The 21,084-nt window shown below is 36.1% G+C and overlaps 2 protein-coding genes across 2 annotated transcripts in view; one reads left to right on the forward strand and one right to left on the reverse strand.

Annotated features, from left to right (window-relative positions):
- Positions 1–16,006, forward strand: part of Alg9 (alpha-1,2-mannosyltransferase Alg9) — a 32,389-nt gene extending 16,383 nt beyond the window's left edge. Inside the window, exon 8 of the mRNA XM_074174809.1 lies at positions 15,987–16,006. The gene's annotated coding sequence lies outside the window, so the exon portion shown is untranslated. The remainder of the gene's footprint in view (positions 1–15,986) is intronic.
- The window catches only part of Zmynd8 (Zinc finger MYND-type containing 8), a 36,754-nt gene that overhangs the window by 6,335 nt on the left and 9,335 nt on the right, over positions 1–21,084 (reverse strand). Inside the window, 6 exon segments of the mRNA XM_074174807.1 lie at positions 2,467–2,744; positions 5,878–6,360; positions 11,439–11,474; positions 11,535–13,927; positions 19,852–20,428; positions 20,488–20,663. Coding sequence (XP_074030908.1) covers positions 2,467–2,744; positions 5,878–6,360; positions 11,439–11,474; positions 11,535–13,927; positions 19,852–20,428; positions 20,488–20,663 — 3,943 coding nt within the window.

Genomic DNA, 21,084 nt, shown 5'->3' on the forward strand with positions numbered 1-21,084 from the left:
TAATCTTTTGGATACTGAGAGCCATTGTAGAGCAGATAGCATGGTAGAAATTGATGTTGTTATAACCATAATTAATATAGATGAAAATAGTAGTTTTATCATCAAACAGTTGTCTATTTACTTGACAGTATATCAAGAAAATGTTATCAAAAATAAGAAGAATTAATAATACTAAAAATTCAACAAAACCAGAAAAATAAAAAATTTATGGAATATCCTGGCAATAAAAAAAATGTTCACCCTTGGTTTCAGATTTGTGTAAAGCATTTGATATATTGATTTCAGAACTAGACAATTTTGGCATTAGAGGGAATATCCTTGATTGGTTTGTGAATTATTATATAGGTGATAGACAACAATATGTTTACATAGAAAATAAAAAAAGTTCTATAAGAAAAATAAATTTTGGGGTACCGTAAGGATCTATTCTTGGCCCCCTTGCTACATTAACTCATTAACATACCTACCTCTGAAGAGATCATTTGAATTATTGCTGATATATACTCTTCTGATGATATAAAAACAGACATGAAAACAATTTCAGGTTGGCTACAAGAAAATAAATGTACTCTAAATTTCCAAAAGTCCTTCTATATGAATATTTCTAAGGGACTATTAAACAATTGTTCCAATCCTGTAATTATTGATACTAATTCTATTACATTGTTAGGATTATATATTGATGAAAAATGATCGTGGATAAGACATATTGAAATTATTGAAAAGAAAGTAGCACCCCTCATTGATATTCTATTCAAAATAAGGAATCATATTCCTCTGAAATTTTTGAAAAATATTTATTTGAGTGTTATATGGAGCTGTTCAAGTATTACGCGCGTTTCGCCAACAAAGTTAGCATCCTCAGGAGAAAAAAATTGAACCTAGTCTAGTCTGGTTAATCCTTATATACTAAAATTTGTAACCTGAGGTTGTATACCTGAAGTCCAATATGGAATTTCTCAGTAATTAACTACCTGCAAGTTCTTAGTAATTATTATCCCGTTTAGCCCTTCCCGGGCTAAACGGGATGGGTCCCTTATCGTCATTCATGCTGTTTTTACATTTTGCTATTTCTAGACTCTCACATGCATCGAGTAGCCTGGTGTCATGCACATGCTTAATCAGTTTCAGATTGTTTTCACCAATTCTGTGGTCCTTGTCTAGAGCATGTTGGGCGACACTGGATTTTTCTATCCTTCCGTATTTCATGTTCCTTGAAGCGGGTTTTAATCGCCCGTCGGCTCTGGCCGATGTATTCGCTGTTGCAATCTTGACAAATGATTTCGTAAATCCCCGACCTTTCTGTGTTTTCTAGTCTATCTTTTGGAGTACCAAGAAGCTGTTGCAATTTATAAGAAGTTTTATATGCAACTTTCATATTTACTTTATCGAATATCTGTTGAAGCCCTCTCGTGTTTTGGGGTTCATATGGGATTACTATAAACTTGTTAATACTCTCCTCTTTTTGAAAAGTCGAAGATTTACGAAGTGCTTACCTAAACTTGCATTTTCTAATTATCTTGTCAACTTTATCTGGGTTAAAACCGTTTGCTTCAGCTACATACCGAATCACTCTCTTTTCATTGTCGTACTTATCTTTCTTTAAAGGAAAAGTTATTAACCTGTGTACCAGAAGTTGCAGTGCCGCCATTTTGTGTTGTGGACAATGATTCGAGCCATTGGGAATGTATCTGAAAGTGCCCGTGTCTTTCCTGTAAATGTTAATTTCTATTTTGTTCTGGTTGTTCCTTATGACCAATACATTTAAAAACGGCAACTTTCGTTCTTTTTCTACTTCATATGTGAATTTTATACTCTTACACCTGTTGTTTAGTGCTGAAAGGACATTCTCAATTCTGGTTATCCTTGTATCCACTACAGCGAATATGTCATCAACATACTTGTTCCAGACCCTAGGGAAGTAACCGAGTTCTGTACTTACGATACAAATTTAGTTCCGTTGACCTGGTAGCCATCATGAATACTACTATCTAATCACTATAGATGGTGATTACATCAGCAGTAGTTATTTACTTTTTTACATATGCGACAACCCACACATTGTCTATGTATGCAGCATGGGAGGGAGGTAAGAGCTTTGCTTACCTTTGCTGAAAGGGAGGATGAGGGGAGGGTAAATAATTGTAATAAATATGCTTACGTAATACTTGAACGGTCCCTATACTCACAGCTGCATTATTTCTATTTGGATATCAGCCAATAAATCCACAATTAAACCTTTGAAATCTTTACAAAATGAAACTATTGAATAATTTCCCAAATTTTCATTGTTGCGTCATTCAAAAATAATTAAACCGCACTTGCACACCATTTACACAATCTATTGATCATTTTAAAAGAGATTCAATGCAGAAGTAAGCATGCAGCTTACTGCCGGAACTTTATTCAATTTGGAGTGATCTTTTACTATTTTGTCAAACGTTACTGGCTGTGTAAGGTACTTACCATTGTTTCGATTTGGCCAATTCCACTCTCTTAATTGTTTCAGCTTCGCAGGTGGCTCTAGTTTCATTGATGGCCTTTTCTCTTTCCTCTAGAATACTCCTTTGAATATCTTTCAATATAACGCAAACGTTTTTCCTAAGCTCAGTCATTTCAAGCATGTGCCGATATTTTTGTGTCTCCAATTCCAACTGGAGACTGACTATCTTTGCTTCTGGGTTCGCACTTTTCCCTAAATCCTCTAATGTCTCAATCAGCATACCACGGAAATAATCACCCATCTGGAAATTGATAATGCTTTCAATATAACAATCTTTTAAAGATCCCAAAAAAAAATTATAACAGGAATACCATTTGAATAGTAATTAAATAAATAATTTGAACACCAATTTGATCAATGAGGTATACAGCACTAACAATAAAACAAAAATTAATAACATAAGTTAAATTAGAGGAAGAAAGAAGAAACTTCAATTACAATTTGAATTTTGTTGTTGTTTGATTTATTTTTGAGATTTTTACATATTTTAACGTCTATATGAAATGGTGAGTTCTCCCCAAACTTTAAGCAATTTGATTCAACTAGTAGTCGTTTGGTTTGTTTTAAATTATATTCATGGATGGTTAGGTTAGGTTAGGTCCAAAGTGAGTGGGTATATTCGACCCTCCACCGCAACCCGCAAGGGTTTATTGTGGCTCACACCTATTCACACTTGGCTAAATAAACCCAGCTTCTTAACGAAGCCGATTAGTTTGTATGGTGAGTGGTCTTTCAGGTTAGATGGTGAGAGTAGGGATCTGCCGAACTCTAAGAACCTCATTTCGTCCCCAGCGGGGCAGGCACAAAGTATATGCTCTGCTGTTTTATCATTTTCCAAACAGATGTGACACACACTGTCTTCTGACAGTCTCAGTCTCTGCATATGATAATTCAAATATCAGTGACCTGTAAGAAGGCCTGTTAGACATCGTAGTTCATCCCTACTGTAGTCCAACAACTGTTTGGTATCAAGCTTCGAAGTGTAAATAAACGCTTTGGAGTGAACCAATCCTGGAAGATTCTGCCAGAAGTCCATAAATCTTCTTGCCATCCAGGTGTTCAATGTTTGCTTGGCAAAGCCTAAAGCGATGCCAATGACAGGTTCTGGTCCGATAAATCTGCTTGCAGCACCCTCCTTTGTAAGAGAGTCAGCAGCTTCATTACCTTCCAGGCCAATATGGCCAGGAATCCAGACCAGAGACAATCTGTTAAGTCTTCCTATCGAGGAGAGTCGTTTTTAGCAACTTGCTACCAATTTAGACGTTGCTCAGTAGGAGCAACTTTGAATTTCACTTCACTGAAATTCAAAGTTGAATGTTTGCGTTTTTTTCTAACAGAATGACCGAAAAAACGAATTTATAATATGTTGAATGTGACAACTCCTGCCAACATTCTGTATACGGTCCGCAGTTTTGACATTAGTGGATTTGCTAGGCATGCCACCTCATAATTTACAACTGAAGGATGGATCACTCCGTAATTTGAATCCAACACGGCTGTGCAACGGCACGCGATTAGTCATCAAACAATTAATGAAGAACGTTATCGATGCCAGTATTTTAAATGGCAAGTCCCGAGGTGAAAATATATTAATACCAAGATTCCCTATTATACCTACAGATGTGTCGATTCATTTTAATCATGTGCAATTTCCAATAAGATTGGCATTTGCGATGACTATCATTAAGCCTCGAGGCCAAACAATGCCCGTTTGGTTGGATTTGACCACACCATGTTTTTCACAGGGACAATCATATGTTGCAGGCTCTCGAGTGGGCAAATCATCCAGTTTTTTGTGTTAGCTAAACATGGACTATTTGATAATTCATAGTGGAAAACAGTGCCTTGGAGTAGGCACCCTTAAATAAATGAATGAATAAGGAAACATCATACACACATCGGAAAAGTCTAGGGAAATTTTTATAACATACTAAATATCTCTTTTATCAAGTTTTTTTACAAACTGTCGGTTTTCGGCTAAAATGAATAATCTGAAAGTGTCGAGTTTGTACATTCTATGCAGTTCTTGCTCAGCAATTAAACTGGAAATATTGTGCTTTAACATGGAACGCCATCACTTACCATTGGCTGAGATGAAGCGAGCTGTAGGGCTTCTTCAAGGTGGCATGCGACAAAATGATGTAGCTCTTCGTTTGGGGGTCTCCCAAAGTGTTATTAGTCAATTGTGGCGGCGTTTCCGTGAAACTGGCAGTCCAGCTCCAGCCGAACAACATCCAGGGCGAGGACGCGCTACAACTGCAGTTCAAGACCGATTTTTGGTCTTAACCGCAAGAAGACAACCGACAATCACAGCACCTGAGTTGGTTAACGTGTTGCAGCAGACGCACCAGGTAACCATTGGTCGTGATACTGTCAGAAATCGACTGCATGAAGCAGATCTCCACAATAGAAGGCCACTTAGATGTCCACCTTTGTCGAGAGGCAATCGCGGTAGAAGATTAGAGTGGTGTCAAGAACATCAAAACTGGGATGCACATGATTGGGCCACAGTTTTGTTTACAGACGAATCCAGATTTGGATTTCATCCAGATTCTCGTCGAGTAAGACTGTGGAGATGACCTCGTAATAATGAACGTTTGAGACACGTCCAGGAAGTCCACACATACAGAGGTGGTACAGTAATGCTATGGGGCGGAATCATGATCGGCGGCAGAACCGATCTCGTTTTTTCCAAATCGCTCCCTCACAGCTCGACAGTACCTCGACACCATTCTTCTACCTATCGTCCGTTCGTTTGCTGGTGCTGTTGGTGAAAACTTCCACCTAACGCACGATAATGCTCGTCCACATGTCGCGCGTCTAGTGACTGACTGGCTCACCAACGAAGGAGTTGATGTATTGCCATGGCCAGCACAATCACCGGACCTGAATCCCATCGAGCATGTGTGGGACATACTTCAACGAAGAATTACTCCGCATATGGGGAACATTCACACAACGTTTCAATTGAGAGAGCTTTTAATCGTTGAATGGGCAAATGTACCTCAACAAGACATTGACAATCTCATTTTGTCGATGCACGATAGATGTAGGGCCGTAATAAACCAGCGTGGAGGCCATACTTTGTACTGATTCCAATTTTTTTTGTATTATGATTTTTTTTTCGGGGTGCCAAAGAAGAGCCATATTTTTTTTTAGTTTCGCTTATATGCGCACTCAGTTTTTTTGACCATTTAATAAATTTTGTTGTGAGTTACATTCGTTTAATAATTACCCGTCAACTTTTTTTTCCCTAAAGCGATCTAAAAAAAATTATTGCCATTTTTAAAAATATCCCTAGACTTTTCCGATGTGTGTAGTATGAAAAGGGAGCCAAAAATAGATTTTGTCAATGATATATTGTATGCACTTACCCTGTGAGACACAGAATTTATTCTCGCTGTAACGGTACCCGCAGAACTAGGCGTGCCTTCATCAAAAACTTGTTTCAATATTCCTGGTGGTTTCGGTTTCAACCTAGGCGGCGGCTTCATAAGAAGATCGCTTACCGCCCTACTGAGATTGTCAGGTAATATGCTGTTCAGGACGGCAAACTCATCTTCCTGAGGATCTGTACCGTTATTGTTACTAGTGGCGTTGGTGTTAGTACTTGCAGCAGGCTGCTCCATATTTTTCGAGGTACTTGCCACAGGTTGGTTGAGTAAATCGTTCAACAGTTGATTGTTGGTAGGCGGGGTATTACTTCGCCTCGATTCATCCGACTCGTCACACTGAGGAATATAGTTTTGGGAAGCTCTTACATTCAAAGGGGTCAATGAAGGCCTCAGCACCGATTGTAGAACCGGTTGTTGTTGCTGTAGGGGAGTTACAGTTGAACTTGACGGTGGTGGAGGTATCTTGAAATATATAATAATAATAATAATAACAATTTATGAAAAATGAGAATATACTTTCTATTTAAATTGAAAGGGTTATATTTTTAGCAGTGATTAATTTTTGGGAGAGAAGTTTTTGGCTTTCTACTACTCCATCTTGATAAATCTTTGGAAGATTCCCACATTTTTTTGTATCAAGATGGAGTAGCAGAAAGCCAAAAACTTTCTATCCCTCCCATACTTTCATGTTTTTTCACCACTTGTGTCTGTAACTAACGTTACTGCAGTTTCTTCCTATAAAGACATTTTTAAACCAATACAATGGGAAATGTTCCTCAATTTGGGTTATTACAGCAAATGCAAGTTTGAACAAAATAAAGTTGAGTTCAATTCACGAGTTTTTCAAATTCACTTCGAAAAGTATTCAAATTGTTGGGTTTTAATTTTTAAAGGGATTTGTTTCTAATTCACATATTGGCAACAGCGCCTATATCAAGTTAAAATAATTTATACGTACCTAGATATTCTACTTTAAAAAAGGAAAACTATCTTTATAAATCAACAATTAAGGCAAAATATAATTTATAGTTCAATACCACCTCCGCAAGCCACATAAACAACAGTTGTTTTGTTATTTATTCATATAGAGGAAGATAGGTTAGGTGCACAAAATGTCATATGTCACAGAATGTCTCGGAACTCGGAACATAAGTAAACAGAACAGCACGCCTCTGAAATATGTCATCTTTGTTTGTCTTATACAGGTAACAGATTCATTGTCCTTTATTAGCTATAACCGATGTTGCCAAATGGTGAAATAGAAACGAATCCCTTTAAATGTTGAATGCATTATTTCATTCCTCTTTTTTAAGTATTTAAATAATAAAAAAAAAGGTTGAAATGTTTAAAATGCGTTGTTTTAGAGCTCTTTTATGAAAACGACTTGATTTTCGTCAGGAGGAACATTTCCCATTGTAAGATTGAAAGTTTCATTTCTTGTTATTGACAATCACTATTAGAGAAGTTGCTGAGGATGTCGGCATATCGGTTGGCTCATGCCATGCAATTTTTTCAAAATATTAGGCATGCAGTGTGTACTAACGAAGTTCATTCCGAAATTGACGAATTTTGACAAAAAAAACCGTCGTATGAGCATAGCTCAGAAATTTTTGAAGACGCCAACGGCGATCCAGATTTATTTAAAAGGATAATAACTGGTACGAATCATGGGTATATGGTTATGACATCGAAACCAAAGTCCAATCGTCCTAATGGAAGAGCCCAGGAGAGCCAAGACTAAAAAAAGCACGTCAAGTTCGATGAAATGTGAAGGTTTTGCTCACTTTTTTTTTCGATTACTGGCGTTGCGCATCACGAATTCTTGCCACATGGTCGTACTGTCAATGAGGAGGATTATCTTGAAGTTATGCGCCGCTTGCAAGAAGCAATACGAAGAAAACGTCTGGCATTGTGGAAAAAATGGGTTTGTTTCATGCTATTGAAAATGATATTGGTTTGCTTATAGACTGATCGAGTTAGGGGTATAGCCTAATCGGTTGCAATACCACTTTATATTTGTAGAAAAAAAAATCGAGAAGCAAAAGTTTAAATTTACCGCGTGTCTGTTGACCAATAAAATTGATCGTGTCTACAGCGGTGTTGCCAAGTGTCAATTATTTTAACAAAAATACGAAGTTATGTAACATTAAAAAGAGTACATTGTCTCATACATTCAAGAGAGACAGCTGACTGGGTGGCAATATGGCTAATATATAACGTTGAATTTCTTATGAATGCATAATTGATTTATTTTATTAGGGTTCATAAGCCTTCGAGAACTTTGGGGGCAGAGCTCCATACATGAGAACATTACCCCAAAGAAGGTCAGGTCTGAGCTTCATAAAGCTTCAAAAGTTGCTGAAATGTGTATAATTTTCTGGTTCGGAACAATGTTCCAAGCTTTTGAGAAGCAGCCTTTGCAAATCCAGTGACATGGTTATACCAAGACATATTGGTGTCCCTTTTAACCCACCAACAAACTTATCGAAGCAGAAAGCGGAACTGTCTGACCTGACATCATTATATCCGGTTCGGGGACATTCGTCTTCTTGGAGAAAACCGATGCCTGGGTTTTTGTGGCATTGAATTGAACCTGGTTACTTTTACCCCAATTCGAAATCACTTCTAGATCTTCTTTAAGAAAAAAACCTTTCCTTTAAGACAGCTTGAAAAGTCTGCAAAATACTGGTGCGAGTTCATTTGCGCACTTTTCAAGTACGATGACGGGCACTTCATCGGAAGCAGACGCCTTGTTGATATTGAGCTGTTTCAAAATTCGCCTGACTAGACGTTGTTGAAAAGTAATTTCCGGCATTATGGATTTTTGTATGGGAATAGTGGGTGGTGCCTTTCCTAGAAAATCGACTGTGGAGTGGGATGCAAACTGTTCAGCTATAGTATAACAATTTTCAATTGAAGGTAACTCATATACAAATTGAACTGAGAGCTAACGGCAACAGTGTTAAATGTTAGAACTAAATTCTTACCGGGGTCATTTTTATTGTCTATGCATCGCCATTGTAAATAATTGAAAAGTAAGATGATTCCATAAAATTTGCCCCCGTAACAAGATAGCTTCTGCATATCGATAGAATGTACGAGCGAACAGGTGAACCAGTTGGTTAAATACTTTGAAACATCGGTAAACTGATCAACACTTCGCAGGTCTATTATATTTGCGTCCTTAAAGTGCCATAAATAGTCATTAGGTTTCTTCATTATCGAGCGTCCTTATCTGCATAGCCGTAGTGTGTTCTGTTTCTTGAGAAGGTGACTTTGTTTTGTATTTATTAAATATATTTTATTATATTTATTAAATAGACTGTTATATTTATTAACTTCAAAATATAAGATAGAGTTGGCCGATACTTGTTTTTCAAAATACATTATCATAGATTTTTATCACATTCACACTTTATTGTGAGATAATTAGTTGATCTAGTCATTAAACTCAGGTATAACTGTCATTAATTAGTTCCTAGAATATTATTAGTTTCTAGGTAGATAGTAATATTTCAAAAAGTATATATAAATCACAATGTATATAGAGTTCAGTTCGTTAGTGAACACGCTTGAAAAAGCTACTGTGCAGCGAAACACGTGTTGCGGATTTGTTAATCTGTTCTAGTGAAAATCTCACAATGAAGTATTTTTCAAAATACATCAACTTTAAAAATAGTTTTTGAGGTAAGTAAACAACTGACAAATAGCTGAATAATATGATCGAATTTTATTATTTTTATAGTAGTAAGATGGATGCCGTAGCAGGTCCAAGTAATGTACAAAGAAAGCGAAAGTTTATGTCGTTAGAAGAAAAAACATATTGCCTGTAGAGTGTACGAAAATTCAAAAAATACACTCCGTACAGTGGAAGCTGCAGCCCAGGGTTCATTTTTAACGTGAATAGAACTCATTGTACGTGAAAAAAAAGGTGACTGGGATTGTGCAAGCTCCAAAAGTACATTGTCGTGGTAGAAAAAAAATTGAATTGGACGAGTACCAGAAAAGTTTTGTACGCTATATCATTCATTCTTTTTTTTTGAGAATAAAGCACCAACCCTCGAATCCATTAGGATAAGCAAAGAGAAGTTGAAGAACATAATAAAAGAAAATTTAAAATTTACATATGCCAAACGATCCCGTAAATCTGTCTTAATAGAAAGAGAAGATATAGTCTCATGGCGACTGAGATATCTTCGCTATATTAGAGAAATGCGTTCTGCTCATAAAAAGATTAATTATCTGGACGAAACGTGGATGAATGCTAGTCACTCAGTATCTGAGATCTGGCAAAATACTACTGTAACTAGTTGTCGTCAAGCATTTGTGGAGGGTTTATCAACAGGGTTACGCGGACCAACGGGTAAAGGGCAACGACTAATTGTCTCCCATACAGGTAGCGAGAGTGGCTTTTTAGACGATAGTGCACTAGTTTTTTTTATCAAAAAAACGGGGGATTATCACGAAGATATGGACGCCCAACGCTTTGAAGGATGAAATTCCTTCTTTTCGAGTCGAGCCAAATTAGGTAATAGTAATGGGTAACGCTTCTTATCACAGCCGATTAGTAGAACAGCTGCTAACTATGACCACCAGAAAAGCAGACGTACAGAGTTAGTTAGAACAAAAAGGAATTCCATTTTCCGAGGACACGGTTAAAGCCGAGCTTATGAGTGTCATTAAACAGCATCGTGACAGATATCGCCAGCATGTGGTGGATACAATAGCTCGTGCTGAAGGAATCACCATTTTGAGACTTCCTCCTTACCATTGCGAGTTAAACCGGATAGAATTGATCTGGGCTCAAATTAAGGGTTACGTAGCTCGTGAAAACGTAACATATAAAATTTCTGATGTCTAACGTTTATTAGAACTCGCAATGAAACGGATACGGAAAGAAGATTGGGCTAATGCTGTAGCCCATGTGATCAAGAAAGAAGAGAAAAATGTGGAGATTGAACGAGATGGTAGACACTGTTTTCGACCAAATAATAATAGATATAAGTGTGACTGGGGATTCCTCTTCGAACGAGTCAATGGATTCAGAAACTTCATAAGCATAACATAGGTAATTATTTTTGCTTTGTAGTTTTCTTTCTATATAAAAGGAACATAATAATTATTTTGTGAATTTTTCTGTTTTTTTTGAAGTACTGTATTAGGCATAATAAGACAATGTAATCAGTTTTACCATTGACACCAGGTAGCGCCACTTACTATAACAATTTTATGTAATTACCTATGTGTTTAAATAAATAAACATATTATTTTGGTACGTCTCTGCAGAGTTGGTAAGTGCGACATTGCTAATGAATAACCTTCAATTGAAAATTGTTATAGTATCGTAGATTTGCTTTTTCAATGGCTGAACCATCCGCTTGTGTTAGTGGTGGAATTGTGGATTTCGTAAAGTTCTGATTAACAGCTTTAGCTACCGACCAGAAGGATCTAGACCCATTGGAATGGGGATCTAATAAGAACTAAAATAGCACACTAAATTTCAGTTACAAAGCATCTACATGTTAGTCACCAGTCAATACCTTCAAAAGTAAAGATGATTTTTCCGATGTCGCCAGCTTGAGTAAGAAAAAAATATTAAAACTTGGAAACTTTTTCCTATCGTATACGATACTCACCGAACTCATAGATGTACTGCCAAGAGGAAGGCAATAGTTCCCTCCAGTAGTGGGCAACAAGAAATAGTGCATCGGGGCGCTTGTGAAGGTGTCTGCAGGCTTCGATTGTACGATACTAACAGTAGTCTGACTTGCAGGGACACTTGTCGTTGTGACCGTCCTACAGTCTGAGATGATGACGTTACTGAGGGCCTTTGAACCAGCAACCGATTCCGGTGGTTTCGCAGAACCGACAACCAGATGTGTTCTGACAGGAGTCTGGCACGTTTGAGCGCTGGAAGCGTTTCCCGCCGGCTTAGAGGCGTCCTTCTTTGTTACGTTAGCTCTGGAAGTGTCTTTTCTGTATGTGCTAAGCGAGTGGTCTTTCTTAGACGGGATCGTTTTCGGTTTATCGACAACATTGGTGTAACCTGGCGTGGGGAACGACTTTCTCGCTCTCTGTTTTCCACCAGCGTCTTGCGGACCCTGCAGCTTGGCAAAAGACTTGACGAATATTTCGCCCTCCTGTACGGGGGCACCTCTCTCCGGTTTTTTCGCTGTCAATTTTTCTCTTTCGCGTTCTGCGCTGTAATTCAAGGCGACGTCGTCTATAATTCTCGTCAGATTATCGACGATTTTGTATTTTTCCCGTTTCTCTTCCGCTTTGGCCCGAGTTCGAATCTCGTTGGTCTTGCTTTTTTCAGTTTCGGAAGGCTTTTCAGAAATATTTAGCGCGGATAAATACTTCCGTTTCGCCTCCAAATTTTCCGACTCGCTGAAATTGTCGTCACTTTCCGGTTCGCTTTTGATCTCCTCCTGACTAACTTCGTGGACAGAACTAACGCTGGTTATGGTGAAATTAGAGATGTTAGAGGAAGAACTTTCGCTGGTGACTGGGAGTTTTCGAATGACTATCTTTTCTTGGTTATTCTTCGGAGGTGAGGCCACCTCGGAATGGACCTTTTCTTTGAGGTCTTTGCTCATGATATTTTCAATTGGAATTAATTTCACAACTTTGGGATTGGGAGGCGAGATATCGTCGGAGCTACCCTTTCGTTTCTTTGCAGTGGTTTTGGGTCGGACTCGAGCCTCCTTAGCGAGAAAGGCTTTTCCATCATTTCTCTGAACTCGAGGCTGAGTGACGCTCTCATTTTTCGAGTTATTTGCCTCATTGGAAGGCGAATTCACTTCAGAAATTTGACTTTCAACGACGGATTTTGACGCGGGCTTCACGGGGGATCCTGATATATTCCCGATCGACTTCACATTTTTTTCAGGTAGTTTCTCCGCAGTCGTTGACTCCTTCACTGGAGAGTCTATACTCTTAGCACAACCACCCTCGGCTTGCGAGGTTTTCATCTGATTCAATGAAGAATGGATTATGTTGAATATTTTCTTCTTATCAATCCGCACAGGGTCTAAAGCCCCTGCTTCTTGTTCAAATTCGTCTACAATATCAACCATTTCAGAAGAAACGTCTTCTGCCTCAACAATTTTCTTCTCTGGTGATTTATCAATGTTTTTGTTGGATTTATCTGTCGGCTCTACAGCTGAAACAAGATATGTGAATTCTGTGATTGCCGGTTGAATCAATTTTTGTCTTGATATCGAACCACCAGATGCACTGTTCTCTGAATAATCTCGCTCTATTATTTTGTCCTCACCTTCTAGCGTCTCGGAAGGTTTTACATTTTTCAAATCGGGCTTGGAGTCACTTGTGCTTTCACAAACCATTTCACTTTCGCTCTCCTTGGGAGGGTTTACATTTATTAATTTCCCACACCTATCCGGAGATTTTCTTCCAGTTTCTGCAAGACTTTCAGACGGCTTTGTACCATCTTCTTTTTGTTTACTTGTTGAATTCGTATTTTGACAAGCGGTACTTGATGAAGAGGGTTGGTTAAAATCCACAACCTTATGCTGCACTACCGCTTGAAACTTTTCAATGAGGATATCTGTCTGCGACTTGGTTTCCACAAGAGATTTTTTAACTCCCTCAATCTTGTCGTCCTTGTCTGCCAAACGCTTGATGAGCTGATCTGATATTTTGAGTCTGTTTGGAGGGGAGATGGTGAACTCAGCGTTATCAATATCAACCTGAACTGGTTTTCTCTTGTTCTCAACACTACAGTCGATACTCGATCTTGAAGACTCTCCGTTCTGAGGAGATATGTTCTCAGAAATACTTACGCAACCAATGTCGTCATTCCCTAGAGATATTTCCATATTCTCGGATATGTCAACTCGACTGATTTTATCAGAAATATTTGACAGACGACTTGAGTCACTCTTGACACTTTGATCGCTGTTTCTCCTCGATATTTTCTGGTGGTGAGGAGGATATGTGTCTTCTCCAGATACACGTTTTTTTGCGGTATCTATGTCGGATTTTCTTCTGCTTATTCTCATTTTGTCTGAAATAATAATTACAATACTAATATTTACCGTTATGTGATCAAAGTGGAGATTAATTAATCAATAAATTGAAATATACAAGTTACTTTTTGGGAAAGAACGTTTTTGGCTTTCTACTACTCCATTTTGATACAAAAAAAAAAAAGGATGAGGGAATCTTCCATGGAAAGGAAGGAAGTAATCAATTTCAAAATATTTCCTCTCCTTGGAAGATTCCCTCATCCTTGTTTTTTTTTGTATCAAGATGGAGTAGTAGAAAGCCAAAAACTTTCTTTCCCAAAAATTAATCACTCCTAAAAATATAACCCCTTCAATTCAAATAAGATTCCTCTTGGCTGGGATTAAATCAAATAGGTGAATGAATGTCATTACGATGTCATCGATGACATAAGCAGATCAAGCTTATTCCGTGACATTAAAAATCGTAATTTATGAATGAACTGTGTGTATTTTCTATAATGTTATCCAATTTGGTACTGCAGAGCCTTAGGGCAAGTGTCTTAAGGCGAAACATCGGCGTATACCAGTGAGGGTGACAGTGTTTCATGTGAGTGCAATTTATTACCATTCATTTAAAGTAGAACTCATGTGAATGATATCTGATTTTTATTCCACAACGAATGTTTGAAATACAAACTGAGTAGAGAAAAGTATCTTCTGTATAATTCAGTGTTCATATAGAAGTATTTGTTTCGAAATAATTTTTTTCTTTCGTGTAATTCAATGTTTATATGAAAGTAGCTGTTTCAGGAGGACTTTCTTCCAGTTTATGTGTGAAAGTTGCTTCTTTGCATGATATACACATCCATGTATAGAGTTACTTATTTTCAAATTGATTACTTCCTCAGGTTGTTTTGCAATGAGAATGGCGAGAAAAGAACTGGGACTACCCGTTGCTAAATCTGATGATCTAAATGTTTAAAGCTATTCATGACTCATCAGATACAGAATTATTACAGTAGGATTGATCAAACGTTGTACACTGGTGCGATATAAACTCATTGCAATTGAATATAGATAAATGTCATGAATTTACTGTTTCCTGAAACAAAAATCTCATTAATCGTCCATATAAAATCAGGCAATCAGAACTGGAAACAACAAATATAATTGAAAATTAAGGAATCACTCTGAATACTAATAATTTGAAGACAAAGAAGATTAGAATCAAATCTTACATATTTTCACCAAATAATCAATGGTAGAATTAATTTTTCGGAACGTGTTGAACTTATAACTTGAAATTTGAATCCAAAGAGAACAAGAAACACAGAAATCTTCAAAGTACCCTTTTATCATACCAACTATAGTCATAATGAGTCTATAGGTAGAATCTTGAGACTTGCAAACACACAATGTAGATTTAGAACTTTTTAATTCTTCCCTAAGAATCATTTAGAAAGGTTTTGTAAAGATTGTAATTGATTGTCTTATTTTATAAATGTTTTCCGTACATCTAGCTTATAGTTAAAGATTTTTGTTATATCCACACATTAACAAATCCACACATATGTGTGGATTTGTTGATTATTTTATAAAGAAATAAATAATTAACGAATCAGTAAACACAAAGGGTGATTAGATACTTGTCTAATGCAAAACTTGGTGATTCTTGTAAACCTCTATTTATATCCCTCATCCCTTAACATCATCAGGAAACACTAAAAAATAGAACACTCCCTTCCTGCTGTTCCACTCAGAGTTTTAACAATAATAAATTATCTAAACCTACTTTCGTTTTAGTATCAAATTGCTAACAGTTTTACTCTGATAAATTTGAAGAGCACTTTTGAATTTTCATCTTACATTCTGACCTAGTATATCTCATTTGTTAGTTATTCTTGTGTTTGTTTCTTTAAATTTGTATTTGTATTTCAAACATTTCCCAATTTAAACATATATTTTCATTGTAATATTCACTTTGTCTATAAGATGTGGATATTATACATTACAAAAAATTACATATGATGATAGTATATTCAATGGATATTTTAATTAATATTTTATTTTATTGTACATCTCTCTTAGACACGGGATGAAAATGGTAATTTTTTTTAGGTAATTTGGAAAGCTAGGTCCCCGTATTCCAATTTTTAAGGCATGCATATTTGCAGGAATTGGACATCTCAATTAGATTTTTTTTGTGCTTTCAAATTAATTTGGTGTTAGCATTTCAAAATGTATTCAGAATTATTATTTGCTTGTAACATAAATTATCTTTTCCATACATCCACACATACGCCACTGACAAGAAAATATTTTTTGATGTACAAAAGATGTGTATTAAGTGTCACAAAAATATCTAAATATCAAGTAGTTTTCATAAAAGAGCTCTAAAACAACGCATTTTGAACTTATCATTTCAACCTTTTCCTTTAAAAAAATTGAGGAATGAAATAATGCATTCAACATTGAAAAGGATTCGTTTCTATTTCACCATTTGGCAACATCGGTTATAGCTAATAAAGGACAAAGAATCTGTTACCTGCATGAGACAAACAAAGATGACATATTTAAGAGGCGTGCTGTTCTGTTTACTTATGTTCCGAGTTACGAGACATTCTGTGACATATGACATTTTGTACACCTAACTTATCTTCCTCTATATAAATAAATAACAAAACAACGGTTGTTTATGTGGCTTGTGGAGGTGGTATTGAACTATAATTTATATTTTGCCTTAATTGTTGATTTATAAAGATGATTTTCCTTTTTTAAAGTAGAATATCTAGGTACGAGCTTGAAAGTTACAAACATACATAAAAACAAACATACATACATACAGGTGAAGCTAATATGAAGCGTGTAAAAAACAATGTGTGTGTGTACTTATGTGCGCATGTGAGACGTTATACTTCTTTGACGTAACAAGGTAAAAATCTTTCTAAAAATTGTACCGTTTGCGTTATCCTACGTTTGTAGAAAAAAAGACTAATAATATAATAAAAGGTATTTAATACATTGAAAATTTTATTATAGCGCATTATCGATTTAAATAAAGTTCATTTAAATATCATAAAATAATCATTTCTACTTGCTTTAAAAAAAGAAGTGTTTTTATATAAAAAATTGAATGAGAAAGAGCAAGATGGCTGCGCCCCCGTACGAAGCTTCTGTTCACTATGAACAGAAGGGCTCTGGCCAAATGCGCCCGACTGACAAGCAACGGCCATATAAATTAAAGAAGAAGAAACTAACTTCAGGGTGTGAGCGCGCATCGTAAAAATTTACTCTCATCGTTTTTCTATACCGCGCCAAAAAAAGTATAACTTCAAAAAATTATTGAAATATTTAACCCACGTGTGTATACTTTATTTTCTGAGACACAGTGAGGACACTGGGTCTATTAGGAAAATAGACATTGTCCGCTATATGACCGAGAAGTAATTAAAGTCACAAGTTTGATACTGTGGTTAATAGAAACTGAAGAAAATCCGAATACTCGTTAAAAAAATTAGGTTTTAATATTTTGAATGTTCCTCAGGAGGGTAACATGAAATTATTTTAAATAAAAATATTCAATTCAACAATTAAATTCAATTGAAATTTAGTGACCCAAGTAAAATAATTCAATGTTATAAATTACTATTGAGATAAGACAATTATATTTACCTGTTGTAACAGGCTGAGGCGATAGTTCAAACGTTATTTGTGAATTCGAAGATGATGGAGTATACAAAACTGCATTCGCAGATAATTTACTTCCTTGAGCTATTTGTTTTTTCCGATTGCGATTATTTTTACATTTCTGTGCATTATTTGAAGGCATCTCGAAAACTGAAAAATTTAAATCGTTCTTTAAAAATTATTTTTCGCTCTGATTCACTTGATTATTCATTTAAGTTTATTCATATATTCCAAATATTGAGAGCAATGGCGGCTCCCTACGCCAGTAACCAGGCTGGATGTCGACGGATTCGACGAGGTCGTCAGTGCGATAATAGATGTGTTATTTGAACGTCATATTGAAGAAGACTGCCGGCCCCCTAGTAAAAAATTAAGCGTTTTTATAAAAGAAAAAGTGAATGAGAAATCTAAGGTTGGCAGCATTGCCTCGAATAAGACAGCTGCGCCCCCGGACGGAGCTTCTGTTCACTATGAACAGGAGAAGTCTGGCCAAATGCCTCGACTAAGAAGCTACGGTCATATAAATTAAAGAAGAAGAAGCTTACTTCAGGGTGTCGGTTTTTTGTGACGGTGCGGGCGCGCATCGTAAAAATTTACTCTCATCATTTTTCCCTAACGCGTCAGAAGAAGTATAACTTTAAAAATATCAGTATATTGCATAGTATGTTTTGCATTCAATAACATTTCTTAGTTGAAATTTTCGATATTATAATACTTTATTCTTGACTAAAATTTACATTTATTAACTTTTCCTGCATATGAAAACTGACTATTGTATTTTGGGTTGTAGACAACGCAATAACTTTTTTCAAGAAATCAATAATTGAAGAGCTTTTTATACAGTGCATACTTTTCGATGGGTGCTGTAGAAGTTTCATTAAATAGCAATTATGGCCAAAGATAATTACTAGACACAACACAATAGGTTATACAAAGACAAACAGAAATCAAAAATACAAATTAAATCATCAGTATAATGCACAAAAAGAAATTTAAGATATACAATACAACAAATGTTCATATAAAAATGAGTATAAGAAAATCACAGAAATGAACTGATCAATCACAAAAGTGTCTAATCGTTTTAGCAATTTTTAAAGATTAACAAATATAATATGCAATAAAAAAATACGAATACAATATATTAGTCCGAATGAAATTTATCAGAGAGAGTTTTGATGCCTTTAATTTTGAATCTATGAAGGGATTTATTGCGTTATATTGACTTTTCGAAAAGAAAACTAGCCCAAGAATCTGTTTCAAGGAACTATCGATTATATATTTAGTCTGATCAATTTGTTCCAGTTGGCAAAACTCTTACGATTGAGCTTGGATTCTTGAAAAAGCTGACTCTTCTATAATTTTTCTAGATTCTATGTAAATTCTTTCGAAAATGTCGCCCCATTATCTTCACGATGTTGGTTGTGAATGAGAAAAAAGCACGTGTTTTCTACTTTTAAGTCAAACTGACTATTTACAATCTACAAAACAAATTATTACCATCATCATTTGTTACTTCACCTCTATTTTTTCACAAATATAATTTTACTATTCTCCATTTCATTAAGAAAGAGCAGAAGGATCACAGAGTATATTTTTATTATCGGTAATTTGCATATTGACATTTAAGTTCATGTACTTATTCCTAGGTTTTATCAATAAACTATCGTTCAGGTTTCTCCGAAACAAATGAGAGACAGATAAGAAGAAATGATTATTTTTTTACATGCTTTATATTAGCTTCACCTGAATGTATGTTTGTTTGTAACTCAAGCTCGGGATCTGTATTTGACTGAATCACCGACATTATTGCTTGATCTACTCGTTAGCAGATGGCGCTGTACTTAACCTCCTTGATATATCGACATTATTGCATGATCTATTCGGGGGCATATGGCGCAGTTGAAATATATTTCATATAAATAAGCTTAAAACAAGCGTGTTTTTTTAAACTATATTTTTTATCTAATGTTGACTTGATAGTGTTGACCGTCATTAATAGTAATGCAGTTTTTGTTGACACGAATTCTGTAGTGAATTCTGTGAAATATTTTATCATTGCCAGGGTATTCATGAAGAAGTATCTCGAGATACGAGATACGTATCTCGTATCTTGGCCAGATCAAAAGCCTGGCTAAAGCCAAGGCTTTTAACTATCAATTATGGGTAATCGACAGTGTCGATTATGAAAAAAAATACACTGTGTCCCTTTAGCATTTCATAATTATAATTGAATGGAGAAATTGAAAAAAAGTCAAACTGGATGTATATATCTGACACGCAAACGATTACTCACCAGGAGAGTTGATCGAGCTCCCACGAATCTCGACATTAGTCCTTGAAGGAACTCTATCCACTGAAATATTGCTGGGAACTTGGGTATCATTATCATCATCTTCATCATCCTCCATTTTCTGATCATTTTTGTCAGTGAATGCTTTCCTTCTCTCCAGATCTATTCCAGTTACAGAATCATCATCAGTCCCATAACCCTCCATGGTAACGTCAATGTCATTTTCTGGACTATTGACGTTCGAGAAGCTATCTGCCAATTCATTTTTATGCTCAAAGGATTCTCTGTCAGAAGAATCCTTGTCACATTTATTTTCCTTCCCTTCCGAATTACATTCAGTCTTGCTCGAATCTGAAATTTGTTCCTCTTCTAAGCTGATCTCTTCTTTAACTAAGTCTTGATCTGGTATACTTTCCACTGTATTTTTGGAACTTTTTCTTCTTGCCGTTGATTGTTTGTATTTGGGCAGAAATATGTGTAACTGCTTGGCCATATTTTCAGGATCAAGAGGTACCCTGTACGGTGCATATCTGAACTCTCCATAGGTTTTCTTCAGATTTTCAATATAAATATTCAATTCCTGAATGAAAGAAAAAATACCGTTAATTCTAGAAATGGAAAAACTATCGCTTACATTACCTGCACACATTTTTCTATGTCATATCTCTTTTGTTTGAACGTGTTTGGATCCTTCTCAGAATAAAGGAAACATTCTTTGAAGTGAACCCAAGCCCTGTCATGAGCTCCAAAAAATCGAACATCTACCATCCCTGAAGAGTTGACACTCATAGCTTTTGCAGGCCAATAAGGAAACCCTACAAAAAAACTGCAATTACTTTTTGGATTTTTTATCGGAACCACAACTTCTAAAATGACAATAGGAGGTACTGTAAATCATAAAAACGAATCATTTTGCCCACAAACGTGAAAAGTTGTAGAACTAAAGTCTATCCAAATCCAAGATAGAGTAAAACAAAACAAAACCGAAGCGTGATGTTCACGTGATCACCCAGTGTCAGATGGAAAAGGCAGCGTTCATTGGTGAATTCGCCTTCTTGGTACGAGTTCGGTACCACCACAGGGTTGTAATCAGTCGTTTGCGTGTTTGTGTGGCGTGCGTTATAGAATATTGTTTAAAATTGTTTTCCAAGATGTCCAGTACAGACACTGCTGATGACACTGTGAGCTATCCTCTGAGTCCAGCCAGGAAACGATCCAAAAAAAGACATTTGAGTG

The sequence above is a fragment of the Leptinotarsa decemlineata genome, unplaced genomic scaffold (genome assembly GCF_025532065.1).
Source record: "Leptinotarsa decemlineata unplaced genomic scaffold, Ldec_3_MD MMD2_tig00000882_RagTag_RagTag, whole genome shotgun sequence".
Taxonomy (NCBI): domain Eukaryota; kingdom Metazoa; phylum Arthropoda; class Insecta; order Coleoptera; family Chrysomelidae; genus Leptinotarsa; species Leptinotarsa decemlineata.